The 19,100-nt window shown below is 39.7% G+C and overlaps 3 protein-coding genes across 5 annotated transcripts; 2 read left to right on the top strand and 1 right to left on the bottom strand.

Moving 5' to 3' along the window:
- Positions 1–609: 609 nt before the first annotated feature.
- Positions 610–7,825, top strand: LOC135493329 (tryptophan 2,3-dioxygenase-like). 2 transcript variants are annotated; one of them, XM_064780606.1, is made up of 13 exons: positions 610–786; positions 1,541–1,652; positions 1,869–1,962; positions 2,266–2,333; positions 2,603–2,668; positions 2,839–2,900; positions 4,905–4,980; positions 5,166–5,282; positions 5,538–5,648; positions 5,769–5,880; positions 6,180–6,317; positions 6,524–6,614; positions 6,896–7,825. In XM_064780606.1, exons 1-13 carry the CDS (start codon positions 707–709, stop codon positions 7,188–7,190), a joined length of 1,422 nt encoding a protein of 473 aa, XP_064636676.1. In that variant the 5' UTR covers positions 610–706; the 3' UTR covers positions 7,191–7,825. The 2 variants fall into 2 exon arrangements, with proteins under 2 accessions (XP_064636676.1, XP_064636674.1); XM_064780604.1 differs by having other exon boundaries at positions 1,538–1,652.
- Positions 7,826–9,401: 1,576 nt separating this feature from the next.
- Positions 9,402–12,934, bottom strand: LOC135493334 (vacuolar protein sorting-associated protein 37A-like). Its single transcript, XM_064780621.1, has 8 exons — positions 12,753–12,934; positions 12,223–12,297; positions 11,989–12,103; positions 11,714–11,796; positions 11,313–11,591; positions 10,995–11,128; positions 10,468–10,739; positions 9,402–10,226 (listed from the first exon to the last, which is right to left on the bottom strand). Exons 1-8 carry the CDS (start codon positions 12,857–12,859, stop codon positions 10,143–10,145), a joined length of 1,149 nt encoding a protein of 382 aa, XP_064636691.1. The 5' UTR covers positions 12,860–12,934; the 3' UTR covers positions 9,402–10,142.
- A 91-nt stretch (positions 12,935–13,025) lies between these two features.
- Positions 13,026–18,685, top strand: LOC135493336 (CCR4-NOT transcription complex subunit 7-like). Of its 2 annotated transcripts, none has more exons than XM_064780623.1 (7): positions 13,026–13,123; positions 13,579–13,825; positions 13,916–14,109; positions 14,412–14,573; positions 14,800–14,977; positions 15,210–15,287; positions 15,509–18,685. In XM_064780623.1, exons 2-7 carry the CDS (start codon positions 13,694–13,696, stop codon positions 15,686–15,688), a joined length of 924 nt encoding a protein of 307 aa, XP_064636693.1. In that variant the 5' UTR covers positions 13,026–13,123; positions 13,579–13,693; the 3' UTR covers positions 15,689–18,685. The 2 variants fall into 2 exon arrangements, with proteins under 2 accessions (XP_064636693.1, XP_064636694.1); XM_064780624.1 differs by having other exon boundaries at positions 13,026–13,127.
- The last annotated feature ends 415 nt before the right edge of the window (positions 18,686–19,100 follow it).

Genomic DNA, 19,100 nt, shown 5'->3' with positions numbered 1-19,100 from the left:
CAAGAAGCCAAATCAGGGTCTCATTCCTGTCACAACCAAGGATCCATATCTGAGCTGTGGCTGGTCCATGTCACAACCAAAGACATCAAGCTCCCTGGCTTCGATTATGTCACAACCAAGAAGCTCGATAGAACTGCCTTGACAAGAAGCCAAATCAGGGTCTCATTCCTGTCACAACCAAGGATCCATATCTGAGCTGTGGCTGGTCCATGTCACAACCAAAGACATCAAGCTCCCTGGCTTCGATTATGTCACAACCAAGAAGCTTGATAGAACTGCCTTGACCAGCCAACTCGGGGTCGCAATCCTGTCACAACCAAGGATCCATATCTGAGTTGTCGCTGGTCCTTGTCACACTCACAATCAAAGCTATTTGAACTGCGCACGTGCGTTTGTTTACAGTTTCATTTCCCGCGAAATCTCAAAGATCACATGACCTGCTAACGCGGATTGGATATAACATTGACCGATAGAAGGCAGGCCGAACTCGGTCAACCTCGTTTACCACGGCTTAGCCATCTACTGTATATGTTTACAAATGAATTGGTCTCTAAGCGCATAGCTCCAGGTAGGAAAGCATTGCGCACGTGTTAAAGTTGTAAACAATCTGTTGCCCGTGTTGGTTAGGACAGGCTTGGAGCTCACAAAATTCGCTGTTCATTCCTTTACGATTTCCAGATTTTGGGTGACAACTAATTAATCAGAGATGGCATGTCCTATGGGATACGGTAGAGACATGGATAGTGGGTTTGATGCAGAAAAAAGAGAGAAAAATAATGATTTAGGGTGAGTTCGAAATTCGGTCTTGGACTTTTGCCAGTATTTTTATGCACTGTGTACAGTGTATTGTGTAGAAAATGTTTGAACTGTGTTTCACTTTCAGGCTAAACTGAACTAAAATTGACAATCCCTGGTTGTCAGAAATGACAATCCTTTGAACAATGGCACTTATTTGTCAGCTGATTTCAGTGATGAGGACTTTTTTTGGCCAAGATCAGGAAATGTCGACTCGTTCCCTTTGGCCTTTTTTGGGGCCTGTTGAGGGGGGAGGCGAGGTACACCCTCACCCCGGGCGCAGTATAGGACCGCCGCTGCCTCATTCCTCACCCTATAACCTAGAGAAGGACGATCAGGACGACGAAATGGATGGCATTGGAGTCTTAAATCTAGGTTGCCAAAAATAGGGAGGTTCAATAAGGACAAACCAGGACCAGGACCCAAACGAAGAGACAGACCGTTTGTTTTGGCTTTCTATGTTACCTGGTATTTATTTAGCCTATTGTTCCGGCCTATTTTTATACCAACGTGTGTTTAATGCTAGACAAAATAAAGCCTCATGAAAAGTAAAGCTTCTGTGCTACGGATTGTGCTATTTATGATGCAATGTCTAATGATGATGTTATGCCAATAGATTTAAGGCCCAGCCAATGCTGTGCTCAGAGTCAGAGTTAATACTTTTGGTGTAGGAAAATCTAGTATTAAAACTATTCAAATGCAGCTTAACTTTCCCTTGGTATCTTGCCTATTTTTTCTCCAGAAGTGTTGGAAGCAGCGATGGCCAATCAACATGTAGTTCAGCAGGTGACACTCACAGTCACACCCATGCCGACGATGCTGCCACAAAAAAGCTTAATTATAGTGCATATCTCAAGGTTAGTCAGTAGATTCTGTCTAATAGGGCCATCTGTCAAAGTGTTCTACAATAAGAGTAATGTTCAATTATCTGATCCTCACCGGATCACACAAGTGATCTTTCCTGCCTCATGCAGGAAGCTCGAGACCACCTGTCCAGCTAATTGGGGGTTGGGGAGAGTCAACAAGGATAAAGCACGAGTATGACAATATTGACAAACTTGTCGGATTTTCAGCTGGATGAACTGCTTCAATGCCAAGAACCAGCCAGTGAAAAGTATGGCCCTGGCCTTATTCACGATGAGCACCTCTTCATCATCACACATCAAGGTAGGAAATCCAGTTCATCAAGTTAAAATGTTCACTAAGTCAATTATATCAAATATCGTAAAAGTTTAGTGTGATTTTATTCATTATGTATTGTTTACATCAATTCAATGGCATTGAAGTTGAACTCCTTTCTGTCTGTTTTATCTTGGGTCACATCGCAAACTCTTGTAATGAGGGTTTTGCCAGAATCTTTGCTTTGAGGACCAGTTATTTTGAAAGGCTCCCTTAAATGCTGTCTTGGCTGCCCTCATGTCAACTTGAATGGAAGTTGAATTGTACCAGATTATCTGTTGTCTGTTCCAGCATATGAATTGTGGTTCAAACAGATACTTTTGGAGGTGGACTCTGTCCGGAAGATCTTCACAGAGGTTGTAAGTTAGTTTTGCATGAGAGTCGTGGAGTATTTTATGAATATTTTCATGAGAATACCGATCTAGTTGAGGAAAACTGACAGTGATGCCTGGGAGATTGATATAGAAAGTTGTTTCAAACCTGTTCTGTCTTATTTCAAACTCCACTTATGACAATCAAAACATGTTTTTAAATACTCACAGTTTTAGGCCTACAATTGCTCTGTCTATCCTATACGTTTCTATGAATGGTAATGAGACTATCACATTTTCTTAATCTTTCATTTCAGCCACTGGAAGAGAGTAAAATGTTGCTTATAGTAAACAGGCTTGGGAGGATTAACATGATTTTGAAGGTAAGAACACTTTTTGTTAGTAAGTTTATCTGTGCTCATATATACCCACTTTCTGGTCAAATAAGTTTTAAAATGTGGTCCTGTATCTGTTAAGATATTGAAATGTCGTAACCATAAACTGGTAAAATTGTCGTCATCATAATTTTCCAGTCGTCTGCTTTCCTTTTCAGCTTCTCTTTGAACAGTTCCAGATCCTCGAGACAATGACACCTCACGACTTTTTGGAATTCAGGTAAATGTGTCTCAGGGTAAAGGGATATAACTGTACCATGGCTTTTATTGTACCAATGTACCATAAGGTAAGAGTGTTACAATTATAACCCTGGTACAGTTATACCCCAACAGCATATAAAACTACTGGTGGTCATTTCTCTAATAGTTCATACTGTGAGGTCTGGGAAGTACTTACTACTGGAACGTCCAACAAAAACACTTTTAAGGTACATTATTGACGGATCAAATCCAGTTCTGCAAAAAAATTATCCCCTTGTTTAATCCTCTGATCTGAGCACAGTTAGTAGGGTAATGGTATATAATAAGGAACTTGCACAGCTTGCCACTGCAGCATGTGTTTTAGACTGATGCAAATCATGCTAAGAATAAAAAAAATCAGATTTCTCTATTTATCTTTATCTTGTTTTCGGACATGAATTAGTCAAAAAGCGATTAATCTGCTGGCTTATAAACCAATATTGCAACGATTGTTGGATTATGCTCACGGTCACCTGGTTTCATTAGAGCAAATAACACTAAAATCTTGTTAAATCCACTTGTGAGCCTCAATAAGAGACTTCAAATTCATTTCGTGAGATTACACAGTTTTTGATATTTTGCCAATGACTGAGACTTAGATGATTTTCAATTAACCACCAGATTTTTGATGGCAGACCTGATTGTCTTGGTTGCAGAATGGCCCTAAGGTGTAGAGGGAACTAGCTTCAGGAAATTCAGCTGCGATCAGTTTTGATGAATGGAGGGCAGAACTATTGCCAAACATATCTATGGATATCTCAAGTACCACAAAAGATATGAAGATGGGAGTGGTATCAAAAATGCTATATCAACATGTGGACTACTCCATATGCCCAAAATATGACTTGCTTCCTATTTTGGTTCGATGTGTCAGATATTATTATCTCAAGTGTTATGTCAATAAGGAAGTGATTTGCTCATAAACTTGAGTACAGATGTTCTTGTTGCTTGATACACGCTTGTTTATTTGAACTTATGGCGCTATTGATCACCTGATGTGTGCATATGAAGTAGAATGGGAGCTGCTTGACACTACATGGTTTCAGCAACTGTTGGTGGTACCACATTTTCCGATAAAATCACCCATTGTTAATTTCATACTTTTGTACTGGTTCTAAAGTAGAATTGATTGCATTGTCTGTCTTTGTCGTTTACCATATTACACGCAGCAAAATTATACAGTAGAACCTCCCGTAGTGGCCACCTCTCTATTAAGGACACCCTCTCTATTAAGGACACTACTTTTGGTCCCAAATTTGGTGTTTCCATTCAATTTGACCTCTCTAATCAGGAAACCTCTCTATTAAGGACAGCACTTGTTAGTCCCGAGGGTGTCTTTAATTGAGAGGTTCTACTGTACTTTAAAAAAATTATGATGTCAGCAGATGTCACAGCTAATATGTATCGTCATGGTTTCGCAGACGATATACAGCTGTACGACATGTTTACGTTCACTCCGGAAGGTTTAGAGAAGCGAGCTTGCGGACACCAATGCATTCAAAAAACGCCTAAAAACTCAGCTTTTTATAAAATGTTTTAGTAATGTCTAGTCAACTTTTTTATCAAAAATGTCAAAAATGGTATTTTATAATGTACTAAAATCTACTTCTTCTATTTCTGTCACACTTATTTTATGTCTTTATATATATATTATCTTTTGTGAAGTGCTTAGGAAATGATTTTATTCGTTATTGTAGCACTCTAATTTAATAAATACCTATTATTATTATTATTATCATTATTATTATTATACTTGGGCCTACCAACGAGTGTCCTCTTAGACGGTTATGAACATGTGTTAAGTGTCAAAATGGCACCTCCTATGGACACAGACATTAAGAAAATTGAAAAGAATTCTTTTCTCAGAAATCAGTATTTCAGAAAAACTCCCTGAGTTTATACTAACCATCATAAACTGATAAACTGTAGTTAGAATTACCACAATTTTTCATTCTAATCATTTTTGTTACTCCTGTATTTGCAGACGTTTCCTTGGGTCATCATCGGGCTTCCAGAGTTTCCAGTTCAGACTCCTTGAGAACAAGCTGGGCATGAGAGAGGTAAGACTGGACAGAGGTCATGAGGGCAGGCAAAGTGAGTTGTCCAACTTGCAATTTGAACAATGTTGGTTCGATACCAGCTGGAGGAGGAGAATGACAAATTGGGTGTTCTTCTGGACCGGTTTCAAAGGGCTCGTCCCTGTATTGTATAAACATTATAACTGTTATGATGCATTCCTTTTAAGGGTAATCGCATTCGATACAATCAACAGCATTATCGAGACGTGTTCAAAAAGGACGCAGACAAATCGACAGCTATCTCGGAGTCTATCGAAGAAGAATCTCTCCATGAAGTCCTTGGGGTATGTCTCGATCTTCTTCTTCCACTTCTTCTTCTTCCTATATGTCTAGCCTCAACAGGTGGACGCAGTGGATGACTGAACTTGTTTGAATTCAAAACTTTCATATGAACTTGTGACCTGAGAAAAATAAGATGTCATGAAACTAAGCAGGCACTGTCCTTACTGTGTAATGTTGTGTGTTCAAAATTGATAAGTTACGATGTTGTGAGTTGTTTGCTTCTGCAGTAGCTGGATTATTGTTCTGATTTCTTCCAGAAATGGCTTGAGAGGACCCCAGGTCTTGATGTGAAGGAGTATAACTTTTGGCGCAAGTATCGTATGTGTGTCGAAGCGTGGCTTTATGAGGGATTCCGGAAACCAGCAGAGGTAAGTATTTTGTGAATTTATGCATGAAGTTTGAATTAAGCTTGGGGAGGAATATAAAAATTGTAATTGCAATCCAACCAGTCCTGAACATTATAATCCATTGTATGATTATATTTGTAGGAGGAAACCGACCCTGTTCAGAAGAAGATCAAGGAAGACGAGTACAAGATGCAGAAGGAAACATTTGATACCATCTTTGATGAGAAGAAGTACAACACTGAGAGGATGAGAGGTGTGTATGGCTAACTAAATCTGAAACCAAGACTTTGCTATCGACTTATGTCCCATTGTCAAAAGCCAGATTGGGGCTTCACTATGTCAATTGGGCTATATTTTTGCGGATATGTAAGACTATTGATGGTACCTCCCACTGACATCAAGAAAAAAACTGACACATCAGCAACAGTAGAGTTTGAAGCATTCTCAATGTTCGTTTTCCCGTTGGTATGAAAATGGCGTTAGTTTGTCATATTTCATGACGACATACTTAGTGCTTGGCGTGTTTCGTTAAGCTTTCAAATTCTTTTTAAGGGGAGAGACGTTTGTCATACAAAGCATTCCAGGGCGCTATGATGATCTCATGTTATCGCGATCAGCCCCGATTCAACCAACCATTCCAGATGCTCAAGTTACTCCTCGATATCGATTCCAGTCTCACCAAGTGGAGATGTGAGTTTTACTTCAATTACTGAATTGCCGCAGTGTCTGTTGCAATGATGCAGATCAGGGCCCAGTTGCTCATTCAGCATTAGAGACATTTATATGTATGCCAGTGTCAGCTCAGCTAAGCGCTATCTCCTTCAGTAGATTTCATATTCTGAGATGGACAAAACCTGTAACATTGTCTGACATTTTCTACTTTTATCCTTGTCCAGATAACCATGTGATGTTGGTCCAGCGGATGATTGGTAGTAAGCTTGGCACTGGTGGCTCCTCAGGTTATCAATATTTGAGAGCCACGATTAGGTTGGTATGCTCCCTCTTACAATTTTTTTACACAACCATCACTTTCCCATAATGGCTGGCGCAACCATCTTACTTTCATTTCAACCCTTAACTGAGACAGTAAGGGACACCAACTTTGCATTGTGCCCAAGGACAGGAATCAGTAGTAGGCATGCCCTGAGCTTCGCATTAAATACTGTTGTTGCATATGTCTAGAAAATGACAGTCAGAAACTTTCAATGGCCAACAGCCTTTGGCTTGGTTATATTATTGTCAGTGACTATGTTTCTTATTTTTTCCAGTGATCGTTACAAAGTCTTCATTGATCTCTTCAACTTGTCGACATACCTTATTCCACGTCACTTGATTCCGCCACTATCTAAGAGAATGAAATGCAAACTCTCCATTATGGAAGATTCGCTCTCGACCTGCATTCACAAACATGATACACACAGTGATGATGAGGATATTGACAGCGAGCAGGGCAGTGGTGAGAAAGCTCGGCCGATCGTTAATGGTCACAGCACAGAGAGCTCTGTGCTGGGATCTGGCAAAACTGTCTCTGGGGAAGATACTGGATTGATAAATGGAAAGTAAGCAAGGACTGAAAATTTAAATTGGATATTCTTTGTAAACTTTTTAAATGCTTTTATTAGTGATCAATGATAAAAGATTCTGGAGATGAAATCTCAATAAGTTGTTTTTTGCGACTAATTGGAGCTATGAAAAATGATATTCATAGCATTTTACCACAAATGCCAAAGGTTATTTTGATGCCGCTATATTAGTCTTTAGTATCATAGGTTCCTTTTAACTTCCATATATATATGCATGATGGCAGCTAAGCTATTAGCAAGAGGGGCAATGCAGGTTGTAGTTTTGACAATTTACTGTAAGATTGTATATACCAGCATATCCATACGAAAGGAGTTCGTTTATCAACATTTCAGAACATTCCGAAAATTTTATGTAATGTTATTATCTTGAATTATGACAGTAAAACTCGGGTATGCCATAGTTTTGGCTTCCACTGTAAGTACACCATAAGCTACCAGTATTGATATCATTTGTAGAATAACGGTTTCAATTGTGTGTATTCTTCTCTGTTGTATACATGTATTTCGAATGAAAATGTCATTGTGCAACTTTATCATGTTTGTGCCTTCTTAATGTTGGAAGAAAGTATGTACTAATATTGGTATGAGTAGATTTAAATATATTTTTGGTATGAGATAATGAGTAGCTTTTGACTTCTTTCAAATCATTTCAATATTCCTTCTCAGTGAGATTTTCTCGTCTGTGGATTCTATTGCTTGCCAAGTTGTGAAGGTGCCCGGAGTCCCCACCAGTTGGAATTGAAACGCCAGGTGGACAATGATGCCAGTAGTTTTTCACCCCATCTTCTCCTCTGGGATTTGCTACCCTTTGGGATTTGTTATCCTTTATCTTTGAATAAACACAAGGAACATGTGACCATTGTTTGTTGCCTGGGGTCATCTTGCATTGTTTCGAGAAAGAGACGTGACCCGCGATGTACTCGAGCATGGTACCAAGTGCGGTCCCTAATACCATACTTTGACCCAATTATACCACATGTCTTGTGTCTGTCTTCAAGAGCACATCGAGACAGCAGCTCTCCTCAGTGGAAAGGCCCTGATGTTGTCCTTCTGTACCAAGTATACCATGCTTGATGTGACTGTCTTCAAGAGCACATTGAGACTGCAGCTCTACATCCAATGCAAAGTGGCCTGATGTTGTCCTTCAGTTCCAAGCATACCATGCTTGATGTGACTGTCTTCAAGAGCACATTGAGACAGCAGCTCTATCCAATGCAAAGGGGCCTGATGTTGTCCTTCAGTTCCAAGCATACCATGCTTGATGGGACTGTCTTCAAAAGCACATTGAGACAGCAGCTCTATCCAAGGCAAAGGGGGTCTGGTGTTGTCCTTCTGTATGAAGTTACCATGCTTGATGTGACTGTCTTCAAGAGCACATTGAGACAGCAGCTCTACATCCAATGCAAAGGGGCCTGATGTTGTCCTTCAGTTCCAAGCATACCATGCTTGATGGGACTCTCTTCAAGAGTACATTGAGACAGCAGCTCTACATCCAATGAAAAGGTGCCTGATGTTGTCCTTCAGTTCCAAGTATACCATGCTTGATGTGACTGTCTTCAAGAGCACATTGAGACAGCAGCTCTATCCAATGCAAAGGGGCCTGATGTTGTCCTTCAGTTCGAAGCATACCATGCTTGATGGGACTGTCTTCAAAAGCACATTGAGACAGCAGCTCTATCCAAGGCAAAGGGGTTTGGTGTTGTCCTTCTGTATGAAGTTACCACGCTTGATGTGACTGTCTTCAAGAGCACATTGAGACAGCAGCTCTACATCCAATGCAAAGGGGTCTGATGTTGTCCCTCTGTACCAAGTATACTCTGCTTGATGTGACTGTCTTCAAGAGCACATTGAGACAGCAGCTCTACAACCAATGCAAAGGGCATGTGTTGTCCTTCAATTTCAAGCATACCATGCTTGATGAGACTGTCTTCAAGAGTACAATGTACATCGAGACAGCAGCTCTATATCCAATGCAAAGGGGGCCTGATGTTGTCCTTCTGTTCCAAGTATACCATGCCTGATGTGACTGTATTCAAGAGTACATTGAGACTGCAGCTCTATCCATTGCAATGAATCCTGACGAAGTATCTATTAACATGATTTATCATGGTGAAGACCATTTCACCAGGGTGAACTTGATTGTCACCACTGCCTTTTAAGTAAAGCAACAACTTTTAGTTTCATTGAAAAGTTTTCATTTTTTATTATATACAACATCACAACATGGACTTCATCTTCTCCAAAAGATAAGTTTAATTTTAATTACAACACAAACTATTAAGTGCACCTCATGAACAGAATGGAACTTTCAATGACAGAAACATGCCTTTATCATATTCCTTGAATGATGATCATGATCAATGAACCACATCGAAAAATGATATCAACCAAAGCCATGATTTTGAGATACATGTAAGAATTTCAGCAGATGGTGTATGTGCAGATTTGAACAATGAAAAACTCCACCATCTCAACTTGAATACACATATACAAAGATGTGAGATTGTCTAAAGTCCACTGTTTGTAAATTTTGGTCTGAACCGATAAAAAACAAACTCCAGAGCCCAAAACAGTACAGACAAAACATAAACAAATGTAGTATAGTTCTGTGCAATGACATTTGCAAAAAATATTTATACAGTGAATAATAGCACCATAGAATACATTACAGCTCGACAAAAGCTTGAAGCAAAGTGCCACAGGACTGACAGGGTCGCATATTGCTCATTTGCATTGGTGCCTAACAAATTAGAAACTTTTACCACACTAATGAATGTGGTGACCACCAGAATTCAGAATGTTCAAATAGCAATGTCGTTGAAACATAATAAGACAAGAAGTTTCCGCTGACACAAATCTGATAAGACTACAATCACATTGTTTCAGCAGAATTAATTTGTTATACTGGTAGTCCATTGAAAATTCGTCAGTCTCACGTCCGATAGTCATAGACTCTTTGATTTGATGATAAATGCTGATTCAACCGCTCTTCCTTGGCCCTCCGACAATGACTTAGCTGAAATCAGAAAATACCAAATGAACAACTAGGGCAGATAACAAAAGTTTTATAACAATTCTCAATCATAAGGCTCTCAACACTCATGACCAAAAATTGGAGGGCACAATTCAGGTTGTTACAAACTGAAGCCTACTATCTGTCAGTTTATTTTGAATGTCCAAATAGGTGACTACGCTGATACTATGAAAATACTGATTGAAGCTGCTATAGCAATACAGCGTTGCCAGCGATTTCTTACCGTCCTGACATCCATAAATTGTTTTTTAAATTCGTCAATATCAATTTTCCCATTCAAGAATTTTTCTGCCACTTGTTCTGATTCCTCCTCCGCCTGCAGTGTCACCATCTTTAATTGCGTCTGGAAATTCCCAGGCAAGAAACGATCTCTCAGTTCCTCCTGTTTGCGAGTCTTTATATCAAATTCTTTCCGTAGATCATTCATGACATCAAATTTTTCAAGCAAGTGCATCTTTAAATGTTCGATTTCTGGTTTCCTGTCCAAATTCGCCCCTGAAAAAATGGTGCCAGATTAATTGTTTTAACCTCATGAACGCCAGCTGAACTAGCTGGAACTACACAGGACTTTTATCGAGACGGTGTTTCTGACTGCATGCCACTGGGACACTTCAGTCTACCCCATTTCTTGGAATGATGCACTTAACTGTATAGAACTGAGGGAAAGTTGAGCGGATCAGTGTGGGTGAGTAGTGTACGAATCCAGTACATCCGAGGTGTGGTAGTGAAAAGGGTAAGGAGCTCACTTACTTGCCAATTCCTCGTTTTCCTTCCATGTTTTTTCTCTCAGTCCTGTCACAGCCTCTAATTGTGGTGATGCCTTGATGTAGTGTAATAAAATTTCTTCATTGCCGCCAGACGCGAGATCTTGTAGCTCCGATACACTGAAAGCAGAAGCACAAACAGTTTAAAACAAAACTTCTGGACTTGTTATAAAAACACTAGTTGACTGATTCTGTTGTAGTCAATAGCAGTTAAACCATTGTGACCTTTAAATATAAAGGGTCTTTGACAGAGACAGCTAAAAAGGAGAGGCAATCCGTTTTTCAGTCAAGTCAAAAATCTCACCTCAACTCATTGAGCTCTGGAAAACTTGTTGGTACTTCTGGGAAGTCATAATTTAGGTAAGAATTAGAAGGTGGAGAGGCAGATCTTTGAGGAGGTGGGTGATCCCGTCTATTAGGGGGAGCGGGGGCTGGTCTGACTGGCCGGGCTGGGAGTGTTGGCATTTGTCCTGGTGGCTTGTAACCTGCTGAGGGGTAGGCACCGGATGACGGAATGGTTGGAGCATTGTTTTGACTGCCTGGATGCCTTGTGTATGGCATATGACCACTATTTTGTGGGGCTCTGAAACAAAAGAACTCAATTTTATCTATTGCAAATACAGGAGCCTATTATTTCAGAAAGTACCAGAAAATTAGATAGTAGTGGCCATTTTTGAAGGTTTTTTGAAAGTTTTCTTCACTTACTGTGCAATGAAGGCAGGGTGGTTTCTCTGAAATTCATCAACGATCTGTCGGATGATTTGACCGAGATCAGAATGCATCACAAACTGAAAACAAAATAAAATAAAGGATAAAAGTCGAAAAGAAATTATGAGATTAAAATATAATTCTACACCCATTGACCAAATAAATCATGAATACCATCAGTGGTCAAGGTATACCAACTGCAGTATTATGCAAATTAGTCGATACAAAATCAAACTGTTAATACTGTTAGGAAAAGTACTCTTTCTACTTGCATTGTTGAGGCTTGGACATCCTATAACAATCATCTTATCACTGACCCACGGATGGTGCAAAGGGGGAGTGACCTTCACAAGTGGTGGTTCCTGGGGAAACTGTGGTGGGAGGTTACTGAAACAAAGACAAATTATCATGATAATCAAACTTGTCCAACATAATTTTGGCAGGTAGGATTTATCCAGACAAAGGAAAAGGGGGTAGACATAGTCATAATAATACAATTAACTTACATGTGAAGGCAGACATTCTTCCCAAGGACACTAGTTGAGACTCTGTATTCAACGTCTCTTTGTAGCTCAGTGACACTGAAACATATATAAATAAGTTTAAGTGTAAAAAATGAATATCTGTCAATAAGTTTCAAATCTAAGGGAGCAGCTGAAAAAGGATGAACTAATGATAAAGCCTCATTAGTGGTAAGCCCGTGATGTCACACTGACAGCATAGTCATTGGATGTCCCACTCTCTTTGCGGCAGTGTACCTGTGGTGCCAAGCATCAGCGGTAGGGCAGACAAAGAGCAGAAAATACAGAAGAAAAATATATTGCATACCCTAGGCCCTAAATGAAATGTCAGCATTCGACTTTCATAGAGACACACAAGGCGGAGGAAGCCACTCAGGGCCACAACAAACAAGCAGCAACCGAAAGACCGCAAGGTTGCACACTACACAATCTTTTGTTCGTTGTGCCCATATTTAAGTTTGTTTGGGCCCGCAATGACTTCTCCGCATGGCGTAAAAGGAAGGGTCTATTCTTACTTTTGGTTGAAGGTCTTCAAAGATTCAATTTGCCGAGATCTGTGAGTCTGCAGAGGAGTTGCAGGAGGTAAATTACTTTTCTGTTTACCAAAGCCAAACCACGACATGGCTATAATTTGAAATTACTGTCTTAATTGACGTGTTATTGTGCAATAAATCGAAAAAATAAAGCGAAAGGTTGATGAATCATTAACCGGAAATGTGAACTACGTCACGAGAAATTGCGCTCTTTCTTCCCACAATGCATCACGATTATAAACTGGGCATGCGCAGTTGGCATTGACGGAAACCTGCTATTTTCCATATTTTTGTTGATTAAAGTTGTCGATTTCGTGAAGTTTGTGGGGAATTTTGATCTTTTCACCCCCTAGGCAGGTAGTTTCTTTAGTCAACAAAATGCTAGACGAAGTTTGTGTAAAAAATCGTGTTGCATGGAATTAAAAATGCACTTTAATGTTGAAAAGTTATGACACTTTTCACCCACCATTCTTACGTACATTTTTGTGTGCATTTCATGTGTACAACGTTTGATATTCGGGTATCCCACAAGTAAGAAACCCCCAGTAACTACCAGCCCAAAGTGCTCGGCTTATGCAAAACTTGCATATAGCCCTTGAGTGCAAATCTGCAAACCATGCATAAACATACATGTCATCTCCGGTCATTTTCATTAAGGCTATATAGGCAGGGGCCAGGGCACATCTTCTCGTCAGACAATGAGACATCACAATCTCTTGGAGTCTTCTTGGCCTTGGGTTACATAAATGCATCTGAATTTTAGTACAAAATACATGAATGTAGTACATGTTTTCTTCTTTTATTTCAGCCTTTGAATCTTTCCTGGCTGACTCTGTCAGGATTTCATTCTCTCAGTGGTATTTTGCTGTCTCGATGATTGAGACGCTCTCTGTGGTGATACATGTTTTGACTTTGATCCACTTATGACAGTAACAGCAATGCCGATGCCCACTGCAGCCAACACATTTGGCATACGCGATGTATGGGCTGTCAATGCTGAGGAGGAATACAAAAAGATGCGACAAATGGTTCAGACATATCCCTATGTCGCCATGGTAAGTTGCAAGGAGTTTAATCTCAAAGCCATTCTTATTCAATCATTTCACAGATTTAAGATAGTGAATCGTTTTTTTGTACCTTTTTAGGACACTGAATTTCCCGGAGTTGTGGCACGACCGATAGGAGAGTTCCGCAGCACATCAGAATACCAGTATCAACTTCTGCGTTGCAATGTAGATCTGCTGAAAATCATTCAGGTTGGCTTCAGCTTCATGGATGAGGAGGGCAATTCACCATCTCCCTACTCCACATGGCAGTTCAACTTCAAATTCAACCTCACGTAAGGTATATTTTTGTGATTCTGACAGAACTGATGGAACAGTCAGCATAAACAGATATGGCCCAGATGAAAAGGCACACTCATTGAAAGTGAAGTTGGTAAAACTAAGACTTTGAAGTTCTATCCCATTCGAAAAAGAAGGGAACATTCCTTTTCATATAACTGAGAAACATTCCTTAGCAGACACCTCTGTCAGCAGGACACCCTCCCTAGAGACGGTGATTGATCTGTAGTCACTTTGTCTGGCTGAATGGTGGGAGGCTCGTTGAAGAACTGATTTTCTTACCGCTTTATGTTTTCAGGGAGGACATGTACGCACAGGACTCAATCGACCTTCTCCAGAACTCTGGCATTCAATTCAAGAAGCATGAAGAGGAGGGAATAGAAATTGATGACTTTGCCGAGTTCCTTATGACATCAGGTCTAGTACTCTCAGACAGGGTCAAATGGCTCTCATTCCACAGGTAGGACCAACTGCAGTACTTGCATCAATCCAACTTACACATGACCTACCTCTACTCTTGCCACCAACTGGTTCCAAGCAGTTCAGCAGCCTCTTGGGGAGTCTGTGTTCTTCCAAACAGATGACATGTTCGTACCAGCAAAGATGTGACGTCTCACTTTCAAGAAAAGGGATGCTGCCAGTTGGTTGGTTCTTCTCCTAATTTTCAGTGTTCCATCTTTTTGCAGTGGGTATGATTTTGGCTACCTTCTGAGCATGTTATCTGGTTGCAACCTGCCGGCTGAGGAGTCAGATTTCTTCGACTTGTTACGGATCTACTTCCCGAATATATATGACGTGAAATACTTGATGAAGAGCTGTAAAAACTTGAAGGGGGGTCTACAGGAAGTGTCGGAACAGCTGGAGGTGGGTTCAGGCTTACGCATAAAAACATTGCTTTGACTAATCCAGAGGACAACTTACACATGACCTACCAAAACTAATCCAGAGGACAACAGTCTGCCAAAAAACATTGAAGGAAAGTACATAGACACCAGACTGAATCAAAGAAAATCATATCTTTATTGATTTGATTGACAGAAGCTATGCCTGTTGTGTATCCAAGAACCTTCTGACCTTCAGTTTACTGTCTTTCTAGATCGAACGGGTGGGTCCACAGCATCAGGCAGGCAGTGACAGCTTACTAACAGGAGCCGCATTCTTCAAAATGAGAGAGGTAAGATCAATCGACTTCTTTGAAAATTTTTTACTTGTGAAAAAGTTCTTCACTAATACTCTTCAGCCAAATAAGTTTGAGCCAACTTAGGCAGAATTGCGGCTTGCTGACATTTTGGGTCCTCACTTGCCAAAAAAATCTGATCAACCTTAACATTCTACTAATACAGAACTAAAACCACTCAAAGATTGCATCCTTATCAGTTTCATTTCCTATTCCAGATGTTTTTTGAAGACAACATTGACGATAGCAAGTATTGTGGCCATTTGTTCGGACTTGGAACATCGTATGTCCAGAATGGTTCAGCGTATGAAAGTCACACGAATAATCAGGCCTTCCCGGCTGGTCAAGGAAATGTAACGAATGGCGGGGACGCGGTGGCAACGACAACTTCAAGTTGACGCAATCATGAAACAGACTGAAAAAGTTTGGTGTCTTTGCAATGAATTTGATTTGGTGAACCGGTGGACGGGCATTTTCTGAAAACATTACTGGATGGTTAGAACATTTCTGAAGGCAGTGTTTGTCAGGAGTTCAAAGTATGTCTTAGAAGGTCTTGCCTTTTCTAACTCAGAATGAGTATAGTTAGAAAGAATGTAGAATTGGTGAGCTTCCAGCACTTCTGGAACTATCAAAATATGTCTTACACGAAGAACCATTGTTTGTTAATAGTATCCTTGAAGAAGACCTATTGCAAGGCTTATTCATGAAATCAGTCGCCTTTTTCAAATGACCTCTCAGTTCATGTGCAATTGTTGGGAGATACTTGAATATGTATATATGATATTTTGGTTCAGAAGTTTAAAGCCGTAAGAAGCAAAAGTCATAGCGTTAATTTTCTATCGTATTTTGTTCAGTTCTTTTCTGTTCTTTCTTCACAATCTACCAACAAACTTTCATCTTGACCTGCACTTTTTTCAAAGGTGTTTAAACTTTGAGACAAATACAAATAAAAATACTTTCTAGGAAAGTGTGTCTTGATACATAAATGCCAGCAAACTGGTGTTTCTTCCAGCATATATCTGATCTCCATTCTGATTTCGCTCAATCCAAAAACCAGTTGAGTTCATTTCAGCTGATGTTATTAACCTTTTTGAAAGAGAAAATGTCAACTATGCTGTTGGTACTATCTTGATTTCTTAAAACTCTCAAAATTGCTGTTTATTTCACTGTCCTTATTCTCTTTTGTATTATGTTGTGTCAGGTCTTGCATGCACAGTTCTCAAAACCTTGTGGAGAGTGTGATATGAAAATGTAGGCTGCACCATTTATTGACTGCCTAACTCTTCATAATATGACTTTTGCTGATGACGGCAAAACTTCAAACAAATGGTCAGTGGTTACGTGTGATGTGGTGTTTGACTATGGAAGAAACTTGGCAGTAAGTTGGGACAACAATTTGAATGAGGTCGTGTGAAAGAATTAAAGACAAAAGGTCAAACCTACGAAAGCTTTTGTGAAGTTTTGATGCAAAGTTTACATCAAAATTTCTTTTTATTGGTAGTCAAGTTGTAATAGATTCATTTTAACTCCTGAATTTTTATCACAACCTGAAAAAGGTTTCCCTATAACTTTAAAATGGTGCTTAATGGGAACATTTGGATTAGTAGAGAAGAGTTTGGTTGTCAATACACTTATCTCATCTTTTTGTAGTCTAGTCATTCCAACTTTTTGAAACTTCGAGCAGACAATGAATTGGTGATTTACTATGTGTGTTGCCGGTTTGTTTGGAAACGATGCGGCTCCAATAATGATATCGCAAATTCATGTTTAGTAATAGTATACCAGGAATGAATTGTAGAATTATTCAGTGGTGCTTTATGTGTAAAATTTCATATAATGTGTCCATTTGGTAAATTCTGATTATACACCAAACTGTCATAGTTTCAATCTGTGCCATGAATAACAGAATCACATCCTGAAAACGTTTGGAAAAGAGCGAGCATTTCTCTTTTAGATCAACTTTTTATGGTTTTAACTCTCTCAATTTAGAACTTTTCCTTATGTGATATTGGTGATGCGGCCTTTGTGCCGATATCCCAACTCAAATATTGTGCCATTCATTATCGTTTTCAAGTGCGAAGGGGTATTGTGGCGCCGGTGCCCAATTTCGTTCAAGAGGGAAGGGGTAGCATTGCCCTGATGAAGTCTTTTTGAGTTACCAAGATATGGGCCTTGGCGTACTAGCCTCAAATTTATCTCATTAAAATGAGGTGCCATCCCAGTAGACCGCTCTTTTAGCAGTCATATAAAATAAAAAGAAGAATAGCTTGCATCTTTCACATGATCTCAACTTCTGGAAATTTGTTGTAAAACTTAACTTTAAAATTGTTGTAAAACTTGGCCAATTTTCTTCCATAGTCCAAGTGTACTGACATCATTAGTGCCAGACAAATGACAAGGCTCCTGAATTGGGTCGTGTCCCTTCAAAAGGGGACAGCTTATACTACGAGGGTGCATTGCATTGAGCAACTGCGCCTTTCGAGATGAGGGTCTAGCAGGTACTTCAGACTAGTGTCGATACTCACACTGAACTCCCGCATTTCTAAAGTCTATTTCTCTAATCAGGTCTTGTTGGGAGGTATTGTGTTTTATGTTGGGCAAGCAGTAAAAAACAATCAAGACCAAGGAAATGTGTGTTGATGCTGAAATATTGGTCAATTTATGAGTTACATTTCCCCTGTTGTCCACAATACTGATTTAAAAAACCTTGTTCTAAGGCCATGCAATAGCCTCTTCCATTGTGGCCATGTTTAGAGGAATTTACTTTAGCGAGGACTTTGTCCCTTGACACTAGTCTTTCATGTACATTTCTTTTTAGTATATACAGTTAAAGACATTTGTACTTTACCTACCATTGTGTGTCGTAAGCATGTGCCCAGGTCTGTATAAATTCATAGTCGATAAGTCAGTAAAAAATGTCGGTGCCATGAATTTAATTTTGGTGTTGTGTGGTTTATAATTTAAAAGACTGCAGACTTGAGCAGGAATATTTCTAAACACATTTCATACTTTGATAATATTGGTATAGTGTGACCTCGAATTAAATTTTCTCGCAAGTTTTTGAAATAGCTTGTGGATTGTGGCTGCTTTTGATCCAAGATGCTAAACGTCTCTGTGACAGCTGTGTGTTTCATTGATATATCAAACTTTAGTTGACAAATTTCCAACACCAGAGACCACACCACCAGTTTTCACTGCCAGACAATTTTGTAGCAATTTCGATGCTGGCTTTGATTTATAGTTCCACATGATCACAGTTCCAATTTGTTTATGTGATTGTAGGGCCTGGCGACTTGTTTTTATTACCATGTGGTGGCACTGTGAGCAAATGAGTAAGTTGTCATGCATTTTACTTTTGTAAATAAAGGGGCAACTTGTCTGTATTCTTCCTAGCATATCATTTGTCATCTTATTTCTTGATGATTGCACTTGGAGTAACAACTTACATGTCTCTATATAGTGCAAGGACAATTTTGATAAAGTTTCAAAAATATCTCGTTATCTGAGATGGAATGGTCCAGTGGATTGTGACAAGTGGATTCACATCCATTGGTTGCTTTGGAAATAACTTGTTGCCCATGATAAGCCTATATCTACTGCAAAGGTGTCCGATGTCCTTTCGTTGCAAGCATAGCAGGCTTGATGTGACTGTCTTCAAGAGCACATTGAGCAATGCAGCAAAGTGTCCCAATGTTGCCTTTCTGTATGAAGTTACCATGCTAGATGTGACTGTCCTCAAGAGCATATTGAGATTGCGGCTGACTGTCTTCAAGAGTACATTGAGACAGCAGCTCCACATCCAATGCAAAG

The sequence above is a fragment of the Lineus longissimus genome, chromosome 9 (assembly GCF_910592395.1).
Source record: "Lineus longissimus chromosome 9, tnLinLong1.2, whole genome shotgun sequence".
NCBI lineage: Eukaryota > Metazoa > Nemertea > Pilidiophora > Heteronemertea > Lineidae > Lineus > Lineus longissimus.
The sequence above is the reverse complement of the archived record's forward strand: the minus strand, read 5'-3'. Positions and strand labels throughout refer to the sequence as shown.